Source organism: Odocoileus virginianus, chromosome 2 (assembly GCF_023699985.2).
Source record: "Odocoileus virginianus isolate 20LAN1187 ecotype Illinois chromosome 2, Ovbor_1.2, whole genome shotgun sequence".
Taxonomy (NCBI): Eukaryota; Metazoa; Chordata; class Mammalia; order Artiodactyla; family Cervidae; genus Odocoileus; species Odocoileus virginianus.
The window spans coordinates 18,226,092-18,248,728 of NC_069675.1; the positions used below are offsets into that span (position 1 = coordinate 18,226,092).

General features: G+C 42.0%; 1 protein-coding gene across 2 annotated transcripts in view; it reads left to right on the forward strand.

The window, feature by feature from the left end:
- Positions 1-22,637, forward strand: part of CRIM1 (cysteine rich transmembrane BMP regulator 1) — a 205,040-nt gene that overhangs the window by 148,959 nt on the left and 33,444 nt on the right. For both annotated transcript variants that reach the window (XM_020910060.2, XM_070476803.1), the window contains 6 exons: positions 2,339-2,467; positions 10,648-10,804; positions 13,466-13,587; positions 14,088-14,297; positions 17,820-18,035; positions 21,563-21,784. In XM_020910060.2, coding sequence (XP_020765719.2) covers positions 2,339-2,467; positions 10,648-10,804; positions 13,466-13,587; positions 14,088-14,297; positions 17,820-18,035; positions 21,563-21,784 — 1,056 coding nt within the window. The remainder of the gene's footprint in view (positions 1-2,338; positions 2,468-10,647; positions 10,805-13,465; positions 13,588-14,087; positions 14,298-17,819; positions 18,036-21,562; positions 21,785-22,637) is intronic.

Below are 22,637 nucleotides of genomic sequence, written 5' to 3' on the forward strand. Positions count from 1 at the left end.
TGCCCTGGGATTATTCTGCATTTTCAGTGTCAGTGTCATCTGCCCAGGTATATATTTTTCCATCATACACTTTCTGAAGGCAGAAGTTTCTCAGAAACTTAAATATCAGTAAAGAATACAAGCTTTGGGTCTGTGTGGATGTGCCCAAGACATTTCTTTACGCATAAGCCATTCAGTGAAGCAATAGACAAAGAGTTTAGAAACCACCCCTGATCCTTAACTCTCTGGAATGTAGACCTGACTTGTCTTTCAATGGGATTATCTGTGATGTGGTTTACTCAGATGCGACGCTGGTCCCCTACTCTATCTTATATTTGTGGTTAGAATAATTTTGACAAAACCTCAGCAGTCTTATGGCTAAAGGCTGATATAAAGTTATCTTGGATGGGTAGGAAGAGTAGTGATAAAGGAAAGCCTGTAGGTTTAAAAACTGAAGGTGTGGGACTTCCCTGGTAGTCCAGCGGTTAAGAAATCTGCATTCCTAATGCAGGGGCACAGGTTCGATCCCTAGTCATGGAACTGAGGTCACCACAATGCCACAAGGGGCGACATAGATAGATAGAGAAAGCATCTGGTCAACAGTGTTTACAGGAAATTTAAGAGCGGAAAGCAACACTACTGTATTTAATCCACTAATTCTTAAAACTCGCCTGAAAATTAAACCACTTTTTGATATTTATAGTTGCCCGTCAAAACAGATACTTTAAGTCATTGAAGAAAATTAGAAATTTTACAGCAGCAGAAATTAGATAAAAATTTCAGGGAGATGTTCTTCAACTGTGCTGTAATAAAAATAGAGAATGTGCTACACCGTCTTCATATGTATTTTTGCTGGGAGAATGCTGATGAAAGCATCTCTGTAACAAAGTCCTAGTGCTCACCACCTGTGAAGAGTTGAATCACTGGCCTCTTTTAGCAGGTGGATAAAAACGTAGAACTCTTGATCTTAGCAGTGGCAGCTAAAACACTTATTTTTGGTCTCTCTTCCATGGTAACTGGAGATGAAACTTGAGAAGACAGTGTGGACTAATGGATAGACTGTTGGACAGGAGGTCAGGAACCTCTGTTCTGTTCTATTCACAGCCTGCTGCTGGGTTGCTATGTAAACTCAGATAAGCTACTTACCCTCTCTGCACCTCATATTTTCCGTTTGTGAAAACATAGGTTAGAGACATTCTGTATTTAGCGCTTCCCAAAGATATTGTGAAAACTAGTTTACTCTGAAGAAGTTCATAGCATCTTTGGGTTGAAAAGAGGCCACGTAAATATGTCATTGTCCCTGTTCCCTTGGACAGCACTCTCGCCATGGACTGAGGTTGTATAAACCGTCCATTATCCGTCACTGCAAAACAGGTACCCTTGTGAGGCGCTTTGTATCACTCAGAAGCTGAGCATGTGACCCTACAGCCAAAACAACTGGATTGGAATCTGGGATCCACCACTTACCTACTCCATGACCTTGAGCAAGTTAGGATGCTAGATTTCCTCATCTGTTAAAATAGGGATAATGGTAACACCCATCTCATTGGACTGTGATCTAAAATGCGAAAGCATTTATGAAGAGCACCTTGGACATTATGTAGATAGGTAATGCACTTTGTATATAAGTGTGTGATTACCGCTATCACCCAGAGCAGTTCTTCATTGTTAGCACAGCAGGGGAAGTCAAGCTCGCCTCTGGCCTTGGTTTCTTCTGGGCATCTCACCCCAGGATGATTGCGGTCTCTTCCTCCGGAATGCGCGTGTCTCACTCCCACTCCCATAAGCCCTGGGCCCTGAGTATAAGCTCCCATAGCTGATGTTATCTGCTCTGTCATCTGTAATAATTGACAGAGTGTCACATAACAGATCAAAGAAATCTAGATGTTTTAAAGTGTCAGAAACATCTCTGATTTAGTAACTTGGAAAAAAAAAAAAAACTCAAATAGATGTCAGAAGTATTAAAGAATGGAGAGTGAGATAATTGACAGTTGGAAGCTGTGTCCTGACTATTATTTAAAAAACTCAGAAAACATCAGGAGGAGATAGAAGAATAGTTAAAAGTTTAAATTCATTTTAACCTTTCTTGCCAGCTTTCTATAGAAGGTACCCAATGTATAAATTGCTCAAACACAAAGAACAAGAGGGTCGGATTTTCAAAAATCTAAATAAAAATATTTCTTTTTCAGGGGTTAACAACATTTATGAAGGTATAAACATTTAGGATCTGATGAAAATTATTGACTAGGTTTTTTCCTATAACTTACCATAGTGTGGGATTTCAAAGATTGAATAGCATTTAAGAGGTAATCATATGTTTCATTGATTTTTTTTTTTCTCTCTCTCTCTTTGTTATTAGAACCAACCTACATCACAATTGATCCACCTGCATGTGGGGAGTTATCAAACTGTACCCTGACAGAGAAGGACTGCATTTATGGTTTCAAACTCGATCACAATGGTTGTCGAACTTGTCAGTGCAAAAACAGTGAGTACATGGAAGACTGTGTTTTTTCAGAGCCTAATATGATATTGTCAAAGCACATTATGTGATTGAATATCCTTTTCATTCCTGTTCATGTCATTGCCTTAGCAACCTGAAAGACGGGAAAAAAGTGTACTTAATGTAAACACACAGTCAGTTGCAGAAGAGCTGCCCTTTATTCTGCTTTTCACCTTCACTTCATTATACATCAGGATACTCCTTATTGTCCAGCTGCTACGTGGGTGCAGCCTTGGGAGCTCTAGGGCACATGATTCCAAACACTCCGGGCGCTCTCAGTACCACCCTTGTCTGGGTCATCCAGTGACAAGGAGGTCACTCACACAGAAGTGTCACATTCCACACGTGGGCACCATAATCTTTAGAATGCGCTCCCCTTTTTTGACCCCAACTCTCCTCCATGTAGATTCCAGTCGTGTCTCCACCATGATCTCTGAAACAAGATAGGGTATATTGCATTTCTTCCTGGGGGAAAAAAAATTGCCCTTCATGTTTAAAACGATTTTCAATTTCTCTAAATCTTCTACGAGAATAAACATTTTAGTCACTCTCCAGGGGACATAATTTCTAGAACTCTGTTGGGTCTTTCCATCTTTTGATACACTTAAAATAGTTATGGTTTTTATGTAAATGCATGGCCTAGAAACAAACAGAATACTCCAGAATTTGGTCTGATCATTGCCCTGCTATTGTGTGGCCTAAGTGGGTGTTAGCTCTTTGGATTATACACTCTCAGCTAATACTGAGTTTATAAGGATCTAGAACCAGTTGGTGCTTTTTGCATTAGCTGCTCTCTTAGGTGGTTCTCATCTGTTCTGTACTTGGACATTTGATTTTTTTTTTTTTTTTAATGACACAAATGCAAGGTCGGATTGGACAAGAAATTACCCTGAGCAGTTTCAACCATTTACAAGCTAGTTGGGATATTTTTGAATCTTGTTGATGTGACCTCATACTTTATCTGTGTCTCTCAGTTTATATTAAATGAGCGTAACTTACATGTCCTCATCTAAATCATTGCCCTAGAATAAATTGTACAGAACCAAGGACAGGGCCTTGTTAGCACCAAAGACCTACCTGTGAAATGACTTTGAACACAATCTTCAGTTTTTCTTTGGAGTTACTCAACTAACATCATATCAGCTCCATCTCCACAAGGAAATCTTGAAACTCTTGGCCTGTACCTTATCTAAGATCAAAATACCTTCTATTTGCAACATTTCTTTGCTGGAAACCCTACTTTAAATATGACAAAGTTGGTAGGGTATGGATTGTTTTTCACAAACCTATACTGCCTGTGGCTCAGCTAGTAAAGAATCCGCCTGCAATGCGGGAGACCTGGGTTCAATCCCTGGGTTAAGAAGATACCCTGGAGAAGGGAATGGCTACCCACTCCAGTATTGTGGCCTAGAGAATTCCATGGACTTACAGTTCATCGGATCACAAAGAGTCGGTCAAGACTGCGTGACTTTCACCATATTGCCTCCTGGTAGTCATTGGTTTCTTTCCTAAATGTCGAAAATCCCATGTTTAAACATTCATTCTGCAGAATTTTCAATTGTCAGTACCAAGTTTAGTTTCTGTAGTGTTAGAATCCTTTGTCCCTTTTGAATCGACATTTGGCCTCTTTTAGTTTTCTGAAATCTCTTTCTTTTCTCTCTGATGTCTCTAAATATGGACAGTGCTTCTATAATCAGCAGGTCCTCTGTGAGCCTCTAGGTATAATTACCCTAGGCTCAGAGAGTTGGAATCAATTAATGTAGAGAGATGATCACCTTCTGATTTATCAGCTTCCTTGGACTCTGTATTCCTCTTCTCCTTAATTGTTCAACATTTTTTTTTGTAAGGATATTTTTGATGGAGACAGATACTTAGTAGAAGTTGCATAATTCAGTTTTCTCAGTTACTTGTTACCATCATACTGTCTGCCAGATGGAGTTAGTGCTGCGAGGGAGGTTATCAAATTACTGTGATGATGGTTGTTCCTACCTTGAAATTTCCCATGAGCCTCCCCCAATCAGGGACTGTCTGCCTTCCTACGCTTGTTTCTGTTCAGAGGAGGGCAGGTCCCTGTCATACACCTATCTGCCTTTTACACCTCCCTTTGGAAGGCCAGGTTCACTAGGCGGCTGCTTTGGCAGCTGTATCTGTTGGCTTAAATAGTCTGCTTGGGTTTTTTGACCCCAAGATAATTGGTGATTGTATCACAAAGAGTTTATATTTTAATCTTTCTCTTGTATCTCTTGAGCTATATACCCATTCTGATCATGGGAGCATACCTAATATTTTTCCCTGAATTTTTTGAAGTCTAAAAATTTATGTTTCATTGTGCCTAATCACCCCACCCACAGTCTTCACCTGGGCTTTGGTGTTGTGAACTTGTGGACACTTGGGCACACTTACATAAGAACCCAGCTGATTCACAGTGAGCCCTTTGTAAGTTAAATCCAAAGAATTAATTTCCCTCAGTTGTCAGTGGAGCCAGTCAAAAACATGACTGGCTTTCGCAAGTTGAGACTATCAGAATTCTGCTCTACCTGGCTTTGTCAAAGGAGCAGCCCCACGTCCTGCTTGCTGTGTGCCTTCATTTCCTTAACATGTAGGAGGAAAGAAATACAGGAGACAGTTGCATTTTGTGTCAACTGGAATTTGTCATTTTGTCTGTATCAAACAAGCAAAAGTACACGGAAGGTGCATGACAAAGCCATAGAGCCTTCCTGCTGTCATCCCCTGCCATTAGCAATTCTGACACCTTTTGATAGGTAGTCAAATTAAACCAAACTGCCACACCCTCGGTTGTCAGATTCTTGGTGGTTGTTTGGACCCAGCTCCCCACCAAGCCTCTGGCATCAGACTGACTTGTCCCTGGGTGATTGGGTAGATTGCTTTATTTCCCAGAGCCTCTTGTGTCTGCATCTATAAAGGGCAGGTAATAATACCAAATTAATGGGTTATTTTGAGGACAACTAATTAATGAATGCAAGGCTAGCTTTAGTACCTGACATACAGTAATTGTTTACTCTACACAATAGCTGTTTTATAACACGCTTCTCTGAGTCAGCTGGAGCTGGCAGGCTGGAAAGCCCCCAGCTTCCCCTCCTTTGTTCCGACACTAACCTGCCTCGGGTTCTTTCTGTCCTCTGGGGGCACACACGCAAACCGCTTTCCTTTTGCCTTTTCATTTTAACCCTCGAGTATTCTCAATCTTTCACCTGGTTTTAGAAAAATGAAAGTCCTTTGTACTGAAGGATGGCTCAATATGTTCTTTTGCCCGTTGCAGCTACATGTTAAGTATGGATTTTGTCTAAATCTCCCCTTCACGTTATTTTTCTGCATCCCACCGAAGCCTGTTTCACATGCACTGGTCATAGCCATCTAAACCCTAGTTTTCCCTTAGGAGTTAGACTATATGTACAGACCACTGGCGTCAAGATTTCTTTCTCGAAATTAAGACCAGCACCAAATAACTTCTCCTTTGTGGCTGGTTTGTTGTTTGCTGGTTCATTCCTTTCATTCATCTAGCATTTATTGAGTGCCTACTATATGCCAAACACTAGGAGTACGGAAAAGATAAAAATGGACCTTATCCCTGACTAGCATTGGTAATGTGTTGGTAATATTGGTTATATGCTATTAGGTTGTAGTGCTATTACATTATAGTCAAGTATATCATAGATAGTCACTGAAGATTGAAATCAAAATCCAGTAGAAACACATCCTTAAAAAGAAGGTGGAGGGACTTCCTAGTGGTCCAGTGAACCTTCCAATGCAGGGGATTGCAGGTTCAATCCCTGGTCAGGGAGTTGAGACCCCAAATGCCTCAAAGTCAAAAAACCAAAAAGATAAAATAGAAGCAATATTGTAACAAAGTCAATAAGAGCTTCAAAAAATGGTTCACATCAAAAAAAAATCTTTAAAAATAACCTGAAAGGTGTATGACAAAGGATGGTTTTATTTGAACATGTTGTAACTTTGCTTTTTTAACCTGTAACAAATAACATTTCTTATAACACTGCCAAGCAAAGTAATGCATCAGGGGCATACAGACAGTTTAAATTGTTCCTGACTCATTTTTTCAAAGACATATTTAGAATAATAAAAAGAAACATGGTGGAAAATGTTTAAGAATGCTCAGTAGAAACAGAGGTCAAAATCATTTGGATAAGCTACTAAAAATAACTTTATTGATACCAAGCTGTTAGTAGCATTACTTTAACCAAAATGTTTGCCGTCATATATTATGCATTTCCGCTTACTATAGGTACTGTATATAGTAAATGACATCCATATGAATTAAATTGGTGTTGATCTTTTAGCATCTTATTTACATTTTAAAATCAAGTGGATTTCATCAAATTACTTGTAACTTCTCTTCCAGTTTTTAACATTCTGTAATTCTAGGGATTAATAATGCTTTTAGCTAGAAGCTAATGCAGACATAGAAAGCTAATGGTAGCAGGAAGAGAAAAAGCTTTCATAGTTTTCATGAAATATATATCTGAAGCAAGCATCTAAAGAAGCTTGCCGCATCAAATGCACAGAGGCAGGCTCCTGTTTTCATGTCATTGTTACTCTGAACAAACACTTATCAAGGGCAAAATTGGGACCACTGTTTGCAGTGTTAACTTCTTTACTTAACAGCCTTAGGAACTTTATTTGTGGTATCCGTGACTGCTTGCAGACTGATGGGAATTGCCAGAACCCCAGAGCGTGAAGTCCTGCAGAAGAAGCATGGCACAGATCCAGGGGCACCTCCACACCGTGTTCTATGTGCGGTCCCCGTGGTGTCCACTCAGAGCAAAGTGCAAACAGTGCTCCCCACAGCTGGGGCCACGCTGTGCTCCTGGGAGCAAAGGCATCTTCTTTTCTCCCAAATAAACAAACTTTACTGCATAGCTGCTGTCAACCATCCATATCATACAGGCTCTGTAGTTTGCCATTATTTAGCACTTCTCTTCAATGGGAAATTTCCCCTCTGGATTGGAAGGCATTTTTGGATCACAGTGAAGTCACACCATTGAAAAATTATAAACATAAAGGCTTCCCTGGTAGCTTAGACAGTAAAAGCATCTGCCTACAATGCAGGAGACCCGGGTTCAATCCCTGGGTCAGGAAGATCCCCTGGAGAAGGAAATGGCAACCCACTCCAGTACTCTTGCCTGGAAAATTCCCATGGATGGGGGAGCCTGGTGGGCTATAGTCCATGGGGTCGCAAAGAGTCGGACAGGACTAAGCAACTTCATTTTCACTTTCACAATTCTTTCTACCGAAGCTTTTGAAACAAACCTATAAACCCCACTCATCTATGAATAAGATGTTTCTAATGTATCTGTTCTACACTTTTTGTAAAATGTTTGCCTTAAAGTTATACTTCTCTGAAGAAAAGTTCATAATTGATGCATGGATCTAGGAATACTTTGAAATCTTTAATGTTCCCTATTTCTGAGTTAGCAGATGATATTTGGAGACATTTAGCAAGTTCCAGTATCATTAAACTTTTTTGATACTAAGTTTTTTCATCCCATTATTTTCTTTTTTTGTTGTTTGTTCTATTTTTTAATTTATTTTTTATTTTTAATTAATTTATTTCTGTTACTTTACAACATTGTATTGGTTCTGCCATACGTTGACTTGAATCCGCCATGGGTGTACATGTGTTCCCCAAGTATCTTCTATGAGCATGGCAGTCTTGATGAGAGTGGAGGAGTAAATAGCAAGAATTTTGACAGGTTCATTCCCTTAGCAAGTCCTTGCTGAGTGCTCGCTCCATGCTGAACACCATGATAGCATCTGGACTATAAGTGGGTCCCTGCCCTAGAGCTCCCTTCTTTTAGGGAGGGAAATGAGATAGCAGGCTGATGAGCTGTCCCAAGTCAGGGCAGCACAGTGGCAACCTGCTCAAGAAGTCACAGCCAGTCTGAAGACCATGAATGTGCTCTATTTTCATTTAAACGCGGCAGCCTTTGCTTGAAGTTCCCGTCTGCTGCAGAGCAGAGGTAAAGACAGACTTAGTTTCTTTCAAAATTTTTAAGCTTAGTGATGCAACAGCTTTTATTAAGGATGAAAGCCCATTCTACTGGGTTGGCCAGAAAGTTTGTTCAGGTCTTTCCGGTTAAACCTGCACACATTTTTTGGCCAATCCAATAAATCTAAGATCTATGGGAAAACTCCTTGACTTTACAGGACCACCAGAAAAATGAAAGCACAGAGGTGCTCAGACTCAGAGTTTCAAGGAATTCAGCCCCCAGAGATGTTCTCAGAGTGGTTTTAATTCATGGATTTCCCACATAATGTAGTTGATATCAAGACTTAAAATTTCTGTAATAAGAAGAAATGGATTCACAACTTAGATCTTGGTGTCAGAGAAAGAAGTGTGGCTATGAAAGTCTTCTCCCTCCTTCACCATCTCTGTAATAATGGGGAAGCAATGATGACCTTTCAAGTCATATAATTATAAAATTTTAAATGAGCCATTTGGAATATTGCTTTTAAGGATGCAAATTAGTAATCAGTTGCTTCACTGTGTGATACAGACCCATGAGGTTACATTAAATATGTGTAATGAAAGGTTTATGATGATGACAAACTAGAAAATTATACCATAAATCACATTATCCTTTTTAAAAGATAGCATATTAAATATCAAGTGTTGTCAGCTAAGATTCACAAAAGATGCTCTCTTAAAATATTTATGTAAAACATGAACCCATTTCAACTCTTTAATTGTAGTTAAGGTTTAAATCTGGGGGCTTCCCTGGTGGCTCAGTGGTAAAGAATCTGCCTGCAATGCAGGAGACCCAGGTTCAATGCCTGGGTCGGGAATATCCCCTGGAGGAGGGCGTGGCAACCCACTCGAGTTCTCCTGCCTAGTGAATCCCGTGGACAGAGGAGCCTGGCGGGCTGCAGTCCATAGGGTCGCACAGGTCGGACACGACTGAAGCAACTAAGCAGCAACAAGGTTTAAATTTAGATTAAACGATTAGTGTGTGGAAGGGACACGTGTTCTGTTTTTCCCAATAACGTGTACATTATTTACAGTGTTTATGCTCAAAGAATATCCACATAAATGCACTTATTATTCCAACAAAAGTAGTCTCTTCCCATTTTACCAGTCCACATAGAACACTGATTAAACATTGCCACACTTTCGCTATCATCATATCTGCTTCTTTAAATTTGATTCTCTTTCAAATTCTACATTTAATTTAGACAAATCTCAACTTTCTTTAGTTACATCACCAAGCATGCTTTTCTTATTTACCTTAACATGTTTATTGCTAATCCCTGTGTCATACCTTTTAAATTTCTTTAGAAGATTTCCATTAAGCTAATAGAAGTTTCTTGTGCCAGCCACCATTTCTTCTTCCCTCTTTTCCCCTCTTCTACAAGGTATGACTGACTTAGAGGACAGTTAGCCATCACTCCAGGTTCTGCCAGCAGGGGAGACTTTGAACATTTCAAATAGTGGATAAACATTAATCTAGATATTTCTTTGGCACATACATTTTTTGTCAGTTAGCCAAGTGTATCTAAATAGCTGAATATTTTTCAGCAATGGAGAAAAAGAATCTATTTGAAACACTGGTTACTTCACTTTGTATTAGTTATTAGAAATATACCTCTTAAAGAAAAGGTAAGCAGTCCTTTATGCTCCATATAGTATACAGTAGTATACAGTAACATCTAAAACTCATAAAAGTAAACATATGTGAATGTGCTTCTCATGGGCATGTAGTAGGAACAAAATGCATAATGAAATTTGAGGTGTAAGCTTCCAGTTCTCACATTTGAATGATAAATAGTAATCAGTGGTTTGAAGTGACCAGTAAGAACAAATTTCATGAGAAAGCGCACTCCGTTTTATCCACATCTTAAATAGTAGTTGCCAGCCTGCTTTTCAGCCCTAGATTGGAGTAACATCAGAAACTATTATTCAAGAGCTGAACTTTATTCTGTATATTAGTACCAAAACGTGAAGCTACATTCCAGTAACCATGATAAACACGAAATGGCACCATCTATAGTTTTTAACCGTTGCTGATGCTGTGGTAGAACTGAGAACTTCACATCTGTGGAAGACTGGAAGATCAGGGGATCTTGAAGCGTCGGATGTATTCTGGTCCCTTCATCTTTGGAAGAAACATGCTGTCCATGTGTCTTCACAGGGGAGGAGCTCTGCATGGGCCTCAAACGAGGCTGCACCTTGAACTGCCCCTTCGGCTTCCTAACCGATGCCTATGGCTGTGAGATCTGTCAGTGCCGCCCACGCCCCAGGAAGTGCAGACCCGTAGTCTGTGAAAAGCATTGTCCGTTTGGATATCTGTACGTATTTCTTAATCAGAAGAGCTCTTCTCCGTTGTCTGTAACTTGACGAAGTGTGTTACCTATTTTTGGAGGCTGTTTTTGTGTGTTTGTGAACAAATCAGTGATGTACTGAAGTCCAAAGTATCTATGCTTGTTTTGTTAGAGGAATCAGAAAGTGGGAAAAGGAGGTACGTCCAAGGATAAGAATCAGGTTTTACTCTTTGAAGACGGGCCAGAGCCTTGCTATGACACTGCCCTTTGGGCCTGTTGGGTGAGATTTCCTATAGGCAGGGCCTTTGGACACTGCCGAAGGGAGTGGACCTGTCATGAGGTCCCAGAGATGTAAACTCTTCCACTTTGCACAGCTGTCCCAGTGACTGTTTTGTGATAACCTATTTAATCCATACTTTAGAATGAATCAGTAGCTGTCAAGCTGCTGATTTGCAATATGGAGCATCCTTACCTGCCTCCTTATCTTACCTTGATATTTGTCTACAGTTTACACTATCCTTTTTTTTCAGTAGCAGTAGATTTTATGAATTTCCTTGGAGATAAGATTTATGACTTATATTTTCGAATATTCTTGATTGACTCAAACCCCATGAACACTCAGATTATTCTCAGAGGAAAATAGATATTTCACATTTGTTACTTTGCTGTCTGTCTTAGCATCTCCTTCTGCATGGGTCAAGTTGGTTCCTTAAAAATAGTCTTTCAGAATTTTTCTTTCTCATTCCTGCCTTGGTTCCTTCCATTTTAGTCTGTCTCCCTTTCCAATATGATAGTTTATATAATGCTAGTAGTATAAGGGACTTCGAGCCATCATCTCTTGCCCAGCACCTTAAAGGCATTGTTTTTATTCTTCCCCCTGGAAATTCATGTTTAACACGGAGAAGGGAACCTTAATTTTAATTGGATAATTAAAGTTGGGAGACATTATTCTTTAAAATTCTCCAAGTTAACTAATAAATCATCATTTTTCTTAGTCCTAAAATATGAATGCAAAACTAATAAAACTAGAGTTATTTCTTAGCTTAATTGCTAATGTAGAATAAAGGATTATTATCATAATAGTACCTACAACCTCTTCCTGCAGCATTATAACAGTTTAGAAACCAGGCTGCACTCAAGTCCAAGCTTCATTTTGGAGAGGACTCTCTTAGAAGATTGTAGATTCCACTTGATATTCTTGTCATTAAGCACATTCAGGGAGGACCAAGTTGAATGGCTAGCACATGTGTTTCAAGGACAGCCTCTGAAGGAGAAATCCTGGCCAGACACCACATGGGAGTATTAGGTTAATGCTCATGTACACCTGCTGGGTGGATCATTACTGTGTTTATGCAGCAAATGCTTACACAAGGGAGGGGGGTGGAGAGAAGGAATGGACAGGTGAATAAATGAATGTACAAACAAACCCATTAAAGTCTTGTTAGGGCTCAAAAATGGCACAGTCTATGACATGAGTATGAACCATTCATTTAATTCATTGTTTTCATTATATTGACGTAAATATGTAAACCCTGGTGTTAGTTCTCATTTCACTTAGCAGATTGTAGTTTGTCACTTGGGCAGGTATATACCAACATTTCCCACAGGGCTGTTTTCTTTTAGAACCTCTTAATTTGCCCAACATAAGAAAAAACAGGGTTTATTTATTTATTTATTTTTAGTTGAGCACCGCCGTTGCCATTTAGGGCTCCCTGGGATGAAACCTGAAGGTAGCTAGACTTAACTCCTCCTTCTCTGCTGCCCAGGAAGCCCAGCTAGGGCAAGGCATGTGGAGGAGATGTTAAGTCTAAGAGAGGACCCGGAGCTGCAGATAGTGAACAGAAGGAAGAGGAGAGCAGATGAACGCCTTTTGTAGCAGAGAAGATAATTTTCCTTTTAGAGAAAACAAGGAATTGTTGCTAAGAATTTTTTTGTCCACTTGAACCATGGTGATATTTTAATAAGCACATAATTATTTAATATCATCTTCCTGATCAGCACAAAATTTAGGCACCCTGGTTTATTAAAGGGGAAAAAAAATTATTCACCCAGCCATTTTCCTTTATTCTCTGTGCTTCAGTCATGCCCCATAGTTTTTCAATTGGTATTCTTTACTGATTAATGAAATAACTATTGGACATTGAGTATAGAACTTCTCAGATGTTTTATTCTTCATCATGTCTGTGTGTCCTTTAGCCCTCTGTCTATCTACTACAAGATTCTATAGATATCTCAATAAAATGTTTACTGGTATCTGAAATTTCTTAAAAGAACGTGGTCATGTGAGGAAGGCAGTGGCCCTAAGAAAAGAAGGACTTCTGCCTTTAATGCTGGCCTCCAACACTGACCAGCCATCTGTCCTTCACCTTCTTATTCATGGAGTTGCAGGTTCACCTTCTTTTGTACTTGGTACCACTTTTCCTAATCAAATCAACAGTCGTATCATTGAGATTCCGGTAGTCATACCCTAGACTCCTCAGGGCTGGACAGTTCTAACCCTTGGCCATGGGTGGATGGTGCTCATGGCCCAGGGAGCTAATTACGCGTCACTCCAGGGGGTCGTGAGAGAAGAAGGTCAAGTCATGACAATGCCTTGACAGTACCACTTCGTGACCCTGGGGGTGAGCACTTGGGCGTCATTTGAGACTTTCGGATTTTCTGACCTCTGACAAAATTTTGATTACTCAGGAAGAATAAGCACGGCTGTGACATCTGTCGCTGTAAGAAATGCCCAGAGCTCCGGTGCAGTAAGCTCTGCTCCCTGGGTTTCCAGAAGGACAGCCATGGCTGTCTCATCTGCAAGTGCAGAGGTAGGTGCCAGTGCCTGCCCTTTCCCAGGAGCCAAGAAGAAGACGGCCTGTCAGTGAAACACTTTCCCTGGTCATTGTCCGCTCTGACAGCACCATCATTCTCTAGGGGACCATCTCTTGCCACTCCGTGGCCTGTAGCCCCCACTGCCCTCCCCACTTGGCTTTAGAAAAGCCCACGCATAGAGGAGCCTGGCTGGCGGTCCATGGGGTCTCCAACAGTTGGACAGACAGCACGTAAGGCAGAGTAGAGTGAAAGGAGGAAAACGCAGTTATAAGCCTGCCAGTAGGGGAGACACGGATTTGTAAGGGGTTTTTCTTCCCATTTTTCAAAATTGAGGGCATATTTACATGAATTATTTTCCTGGTCCTGTCCCGCATCACGGACTGTGCTGCGTAGACGGGACTTTTGGTGACTGAGTAGCGCTGCCTGCCAAGACGCTGCGGGCTGCCCCTCCTGCGCAGTAGCCGCTGCTTCACCAGCCTGCCTTCTGTCTGTTCAGAGGTCTCTGCCTCCGCCGGGCCGCCCGTCCTCTCCGGCACATGCCTGTCCATGGATGGCCATCACCATAAAAACGAGGAGAGCTGGCACGATGGCTGTCGGGAATGCTACTGTCACAGCGGACGGGAGATGTGCGCTCTGATCACCTGCCCCGTGCCTGCCTGTGGCAACCCCACCATTCACCCGGGACGCTGCTGCCCGTCGTGTTCAGGTAAAGGCTGGCTGACGGCCCGTTCGCTCCCTGAGCAAGCGACTTCCGCCTGCTAGCGCCTCATCACGTCTCTCACTCGGGGGCAGTGCAGGGGACGACCCCTGGAACACACTTCTCCTCTCTGGTTTTCGTCAGCAGTAGCCACAGGTGTCAACAGGGCATGATAAATGATTAGCCAGAAACCACTAGACTATTCTAGAGGTCTAAAAGCACTCTCCTAAGTTTTGAAGGTTTGAACTCCGTTATATTGGTCTTTGAACTCCATTTGTATAAAGGTTTGTGGTCTTACTTACTTAAAACTCCAGCTCTCAACTTTATGGATGGTGTATTGAGGCTGAGTGTGTTAGTTTATTGGAGGGGCTTGGTGCTGATCTTATTCCATGAAAGCTTTTTATTTATAGAGTAATAATCGAGAGGGAGAGAATTACTGAAGTCTGTGGCTATTGCCTTTTTTTATTCCTAATTAATAGATATATGGCAGTCTTGCCAAATGGAGATGTTTAGAGTGACCACATATCCAAAACATTTAAAATCATAATAATGCTCATCAAGATAAGTTAGTAGAAGAACAGATTTATAATTCACAGTGCTCCAAATTATGGTTGTCCATAACAGTAATTATTACAATAATACCTCATCTAGTACCTTACATGCAAAGAGCTCAGCACGGTTTTATATTTATTATTTCTTCCACTAAGTGGAGGCCACTGAGACATTTGGAAGACAGACACAGAGATTAACTCTCTTAACCAAAGTAAAATAGTGCGTCAGCTGGCAGGCCAGAGAGACATGAAGTCTCCTGAGTCTTGCATCAGATTTCTTTTAAAGTTGAAATGTACTGTCTGAGTTTGGAGTAGTGAAGGTATTTCCCCTGGTCAGTCCTGGTTCTGTATCTCCCTCTGCCTCTGCAACAGGTACACCCAAGAACCTGAGACCTGGGCCTTTGGCAGCAAGGCAGGCTCCGCCTGGGAGGGAGCACCACACACTAGCACCTTGGTCTGCACCCACTTTGCCTGCCAGGGTGGGAGTGGGCAGAGGGGCACTGGAAGTCCCTCTCAGCCCTGAGATTCCACGTACCTCGATAACTAAGGAAAGTGCTAGGCGGCCTCCATGCCCCTATGATAGTGGGCCAGATGACAAAGTCTGTTCTGTTTCCCCTGGTTAAGCCAGATGTGCTCTGTATCAGAACTGTTTCCTGGTTCATGTTTTGCTAGTTAAATATGAAAAACCACCAGTGTCTACCGAAACAGAAGATAAATGAACAAATGTAATGAGACAGAAATGATTTGACTCTTAGGGAAAGAAAAATCATTTATTCCAGCGAAGACCCCTGTGCTTTAATTATGAGCATGAGAGTGTAGAGTGTGGCCTGCATCTGGGTCTTTGCTAAACTTGATACTCAATGAAGAACTCTAACTGGTGGAAATGCAAAGATATTACTGAGAATAGATGACTGACTTGAGTATTGAAAGTCAATGAAACCAAATGTAGTTTTTTCTATTACAGAGATATGAAAAGTTCTTACAGAAACACACACAGAATTACTGGTGTGTAATTGTGGATGAGTGACTATCTAGATAACACATACAAAAACATATAGGTATTGACGTATATAGGTATGTAGGTATGTTTTCTTCCAGAAATCTTTCGTGAGTTGCCATGTATGGATCTTTCTGAATAGATACCCCTGCACTGATACATTCATGGACTCCTGCTCCTACTTTAAAGAGTATTTTCTTCTGTCTTCTATTCAAAGATCAGCTATTTTTCCTTCTGAGATAAGTAAGCAACTCTGAACTCTTCTGATAGAAGATTCACTAGATGATACGGTTTCTCCGATTTTTTCCCCCTAATCTCTCTTACCTTCTACCTTTTACTTTTTCTACCTTTCAGTTTTTCTGTCACATCTGATCACTCATGTTTTGCCTTGAGGCACATGGATGTATATAGCAAAGGAAATCAGAGGGTAAGGCACCTGCAGACACATGTCATTTTTCTTCTGACCATTTTCCCGAGTCGTCCACATTTAAAAGGGCAGCAATTCTCAACCCTCTGCAAGTCCTTTCCAAAGGGAGCCTCTTTCCAGCATTAGTGCACTGATACTGTTTGGAACAATTTTATCTTTTCCTGTAAGCCATGAGAAATGTACTTTTATCTCATACCAGCGCAATTTTTATTCTAATTATCTTCCTCTCTACTTCCCTCATATACTAGAATGTCTGGCCCAGTTGCTTATGCACATAAGTGTTGGCTGATGTCAGTTTTCTGTGGTATGTACACTTGGTCAAAGTTCCAGTCTTTACTAGCTCCCTGGAGACAAAGCTGTCTTGAAAGTTACCTTCTTAGCTGGACCTGGGCCCACACCACTGTATCTCCTCAGTATTGCTAACTCTCAGGCTGAACACTACTTTGAAAGACACAGCCCATGAGTTCTTAGGAGATGTCAGCTCCAAGCATCTCTGCACAAACAGGTAGTTCTTCTGGGGCCCGATTTCCGCTGAGCTCCAGGCTTGAGCCCGCCGCAGTGTCTGCAGACGGCTGCTCCGCAGGGTTCCCCACTGTCAGCACCTTCTTGAAACGCCTGTTGTGTTTGGATGATATGAACGTGGTTAATATCTTCATATTTCTCATTTCCTCAGCACAACTTCAGGGCAACTCCCAGTGCCTCTTCAGACGTTTCCAGCATTAAATTCACTCTCTATCATTATCATCTCACCAGGAGCTCCAAATTACCCCTCCACTGGGGAAAAAGACCTCACACTTACTGTCAACCTCTTGAGTGTTTACCTCTCTTGATCATGTCACCGAATGTTTAGTCTCAGGTGAGGTTTCACACTGTAGATTCTGAAAAAGCATTCCTGCTCACTGGGCTGACAGCTGGTCTATAGTGGGGTGTGTCCTGCTTAACAGTAGGACTTATTTCTGAGCCTAAAAGGACTCAGGGCCCCAGAGATAATGAAGAGGATGAAGCACAAATCAGTTGGCAATTCTGTCTAACCTGTAGGCACGTTCATGATGCAAAGAAGCATAGACTTAGGTTCAAATCCCTTGTCTCCCCTCAATATTTTGAGTTCTCAGTTTTGTCATAAGTAAAATAGGATAATGCTACCTGTCCACACAGCTGGTGTAAGGAATAAGCGAAGTACCATATGTAAAGTACTAAACATGGAAACTGGACCATAGTGAGCATTCAGTTAGTGAGAGATCTTTATTCTAGACAGTGCTACACATTCACAGACATCCCGCCAAGAGGCTCCTGTCTCCTTCAACAGTGAGAGTCCCTGTAATTTAATTGTCTCGACAGATTCTGTCATTCCATGTTGACAGACTCGAACCATTTCCTGAAAAAGAGCTCTTCTGCCTTGTGTTTCTGTGCATGGAACGTTTTCTTCCCCACCCTCCGGGTAGCAGCCACCAGCTCGTCTCCCCTGTCCCTCGAAGCCCACAGCACCGGGGTCTTCCCCAGCTGGTGAGACTGCAGCCGGATCATCTCCTGTGTTTGGATCTTCTCTCGCTCCCCAGACGACTTCGAGGTGCAGAAGCCAGAGCTCAGCGCGCCCTCCATCTGCCACGCCCCCGGGGGAGAGTACTTCGTGGAGGGAGAGACGTGGCACATCGACACGTGCACCCAGTGCACGTGCCACGGCGGGCGGGTGCTTTGTGAGACGGAGGTGTGCCCGCCGCTGCTCTGCCAGAACCCCGCCCGCACCCAGGACTCCTGCTGCCCACAGTGCCCAGGTAACCGGCGCCGCGCCTCGGGGAGGCGCTGGGCGGGCAGCGCGGGGGCTCCAGCCCGAGCCTCGTCATCCTGCAGGACCAGTGGGCCGGGTGGAGCCCCATGCGGTACCGTGCCAGGCCCAGTCAGCAGTATCCCAGGCAAGAGCGACCCGGGCAGCCGGCTTCCTAAATTCATCCCTTCTGTCGATCACGTGTTTATGCCATCAGTATGCTTTGCACCAGCGATGACTTTGAACAATAACAGAAAATTGTTTCTACCTTTTTTTTCTCTTAACCGTAAATCTCAGACTCAAGAGACAGTCCTGCCGCACCAAATTATTCCAAATGATTTTGCTATTGTGAAAAGTCATCTTGTCATTGCAAAATGTGAAGAGCAGTTATTGATAAAGAATATAACTTAAATTCTTTGAAAAACGTAAGATATATGTGTTTGATGAAGAGCCCTTGTTAAACAGAAGAATTGCTAAAATATGCATAACACCCACATTTTCAAATCTGCAGTGCTTAAGATCCAAAAGTATTAAGTGACCAGCACTGCATATGTACAAAGAGCACTACTGGTGTCTTTTTTTTTCAGTCCTCAGATAATCTGGCCTTAGCAGATGAATTTATAGTCATGTAACAAATACAGTGAAATTTTGTCAGACTTTTAAGCATAAGTTGCTGATCTTGCAACTAAAGTAGCAATTCTAATTAATACTAGAATATATAACTTTTTTCCAGGATATACTTAATTTGTACATTTATCATTACCAAGTAGATAGCACACTAGTGTTGTTTTGCTCTTGCTTAGTCTTTTATCTTTTCAACTTAAATCATTTATTTTCTAAATGTATATTCTTAGAGCATTTCTGCTCAGTAAAACAAAAACCCTTGCATTTGATTAGTTTCTTTACATTGGATTGTCTAGTCAACCAACTGGAATATCTTATTCTGTCATTATATAACCAGCGTAGTTGATGTCCAAAATCTTCCTGGGTTCACATTGATGATATTTTTAATTGCATCAGGTGAAATTGTAGGGATAGCCACATTTTTGCTGTTGTCATCATGCCCTGCTGCTCAGGTATTATCTTAGTACAGAGTCTTTGGTGTAATTTTCAACCATGTTAGTCTGAAAAGCTTAGTTAGTGTGACATCTTTTCTAATATAAGTAGTCATTCAGATGTGTTATGTTGTTAGGATATACCCTGGAAATGACAGAGCTAGTCACTTAGTCACGACCGACTCTTTGCGACCCCCATGGACTGTAGCCCACCATGCTCCTCTCTCCATGGGATTCTCCAGGCAAGAACCCTGGAGTGGGGTTGCCATACCCTCCTCCAGGGGATCTTCCCGACTCGGGAGATCAAACCTCATCTCTAATGTTCCTGCATTGGCAAGTGGATTCTTCACCACTAGTGCCACCTGGGAAGCCCAGTCTTAGGATACTTGTATTGTAATACTGTCCCAAATGATACATAGGTAATAAAACTAGAAGAATTGTGTCCCTTGTAGTGATTGTGTTCCTCGGATGCTTTGTCAGTCCCTTTGTCCTTAACTTACACTCTCATCTGGCCTGGTTTAGAACAAGGTCTAGAAGTGGACTCATGAAGAAGGATTGAGCATCCCTGTAGGTGAAGATAAAGAGAGAAAATAGAAGAGTGCTTCTTTCTTTTCCACAGTTTTAAAATTCTCATTCATTTTTTATATTTTAAAGTTGAAGAGAAGCATAGGACAGAAGAGGGGGCTGGAATAGAAATAAAAAGAATGAATGAACGCCAGTGAAAGAACTAGTAAAAAAAAAAAAAAAAAAAACAGAATAAGTTAGTTAACACACTATTGACCAGGGGATTTTTGTAGAAACTAATGCCTATGACCAGCAATTTGTTATGTAAGTGAACATTGAAACATCTCTAGTCAATAATGTTTGGGTCACAGAAAACATACTTATGTGTCTCTAGTCAGTAACTTGTTAATATTTGGAATCAGAGGTATAAAGAGGGGTTCTCCTTTCTTTCTAAAAATGGAAAGAGGCCCAACGAAGGAAGATACAGTGGGCAAGATACCAGATCACACCTTCATCAGGGTTCAGTTAGTCTGCGGCCCTTGGGGCAGACGCTGCATCTCAGCTGCAGCTCTCACTCCAACTCTGCTGGCCCACTCCTGTGTCCCCTGAGGTCCCCTCCAGACTGTGAGATGTTCGTTTCAGCTGCTAGTTCATGATTTCATCGCTGCTTCCTCTTCTGAGTTTTCAGACGCCAGGTTGGGTGTTGCTTGCAAGAACTAAGCTGTCATAACCCGCAGAAACCTCATGCCAGTTTGCAGAACCTCATGTAGACTAGTGTGAGTTGCCCTGATTGCCAGCCACATCAAAAGTTAACGTCAGTCAGTCTCTTAAAAAGAACTTAGCCCTCAACATGGATGACCCAGAAAAGGTCCCTGAGAAAGCAGTCCCGTCTTCCCATCTTTAACTCACATGCATGTGATCCAATTTTCCTGAAACTGAGCCTGGAGCACTTTTGGAGCAGTGGAAACCAGTGGCTGTTCTTTTTCTGTCGCTGCCTTCAGGACTGGCAGTAGGAGATACAGTTACACAATTTGGTCTCTCAGCCCAAAACAAAGCAGCTACCCCACTTCTCATAGACACTCTCCTTGTCCAGCCAAACTTGTGCTGGGGGATGTATTCATGAGGGGAACAGAAAGTAGAACACTGAGCGCTTCTGCAGGACTGTGATAACTACATGTTTATTAAAGAGCAGACTTCATGAAGTTGATTCTGAGAAGAACAGATGATACTTCTGTCCCTGTGTCCATTGAGAAAATGGGATTCTCTTCAAGAATTGCTGGGTGGGACCATCCTGCACTTTCTAGACGCTCAAGTGCAGACGTGGTTAGAAGAGCTCTCTTGTCGGTGACGTTGCTCAACCAGGAACCTCACCCACTTGTACTTTGCTTTGTTATATCCCCTCAGCTTTCTGCTTGAGTTAACAGTTTTCAAGTCACTTCAGTGAATGCCAAGACCCAGAGAGATATCCGGGGTTTTCTGGCAACGTTCTTTTCTGTTAAGTTGTCGCAAGATCTCAAGACCCTCTGGTCTGTCTGTCTGTAGGAAAAACATACAAGACTTGCAGCTAGTTTTCTACATTCCCCATCACCTTTTAGCCATTAATGTGAATGCCTGAACATTGAAGTGTCACATGCAGTTTAGAAGTCTGTTTGGGTGTTGGTTGGCTAGGACTGCATGGGGCTGCAAATAGGAGAAAACCCAGCTCAGTTTTTAAACAAGTAGAGGTTTCTTTTCCATGCATTATGGGAAGCTTGGAGCCAGATTTGACCACATTAATTTAGTATCTTAGTGATAGCAAGGGCTCTCTTTTACAGATATGAGAAGGATATTACAGCTACAGGCCACAGGCTCATATTCAAGGCTGGAAGGTTAGTGAGCAAGCACACTTTGTGTGGGGCAGAGTGAAGCTCGCTGTATTGCACGGTGGGTACCCTGCAGAGTCTTCTTTCCCCTGCTGACCTTCTGTTCTCTTTTGCAGATGAACCTCTCCAGCCTTCCTCATCCCACAATGACAGTGTGCCTAGTTACTGCAAAAACGATGAAGGGGATATATTCCTGGCAGCTGAGTCCTGGAAACCCGACGTGTGTACCAGCTGTGTGTGCATGGATAGCGTCATTAGCTGTTACTCTGAGTCTTGCCCTTCTGTATCCTGTGAAAGACCTGTGTTGAGAAAAGGCCAGTGTTGTCCCTACTGCATAGGTAAGACCAAGAAAAAAAATCCTTTCTCTTGCCCAGCGACCACTAATTCTCTATTGACAGCTATATGCCTAGATCAGTTAGTAATTTTGAAATCCATTTTTCTGGTTGACATACCACACAGACCCAGTGTAGGTCACAACAGGAGGAGCAAAGATGTGAAAGGTGTATTCCCAAGGTAAAACATGTTGAGAGTACAGAAATGCTTTCTGAGGATATCATAATGTTATAATGCCATCAGGTTCTACTGGGCTCCTTTAGCATTTGGGCATTTTCAGTATTGGAGTCAGAACACTCTTCCTTCACCCTGTTATTGACTGTGGTCTTTTGTCCACACAGAACAACCATGTCTCGTATCAGAGTACACTTAGGGCTTGAAGCTTGCCACTGCCTTGAGATCCGCCAGATACCAGATACTGATTTAATCTCCCCGTTCTTCCTCTGTCCGCTAACACTTAATTGATTCTGTTTAGACCGTGTGGTTGTCCATGTTGAGGGCATAAGGACGCAGAGGGAGGCCTGTGTCACTGACAGAACCCTCTCCTTCATGTGACCCACGGGGATGCGTCTTACCATCAGAGGACATATGTATATTAGCCCCTGTCAGCTATACCAAAACTAGGCCTATGCACACAAGTCAGATGCTGTTCTGGAGTCCAGAAGGTGAGGCTCAGACAGCTGGCAGCTCTAACACAAGCACAGTCCCTACTCCCAAGGCTCTCACTCTCTCTGATTGCTTCTGTCTCAAGTAAAACTCATAAAGTCAAGTGAAAGACAATGACATATCTCAGTCCAGTTGTGAACCTATAATCAGAGTTAGCAGGTGAAAAATTAGGCAAGCTGCATTAATGGCAGG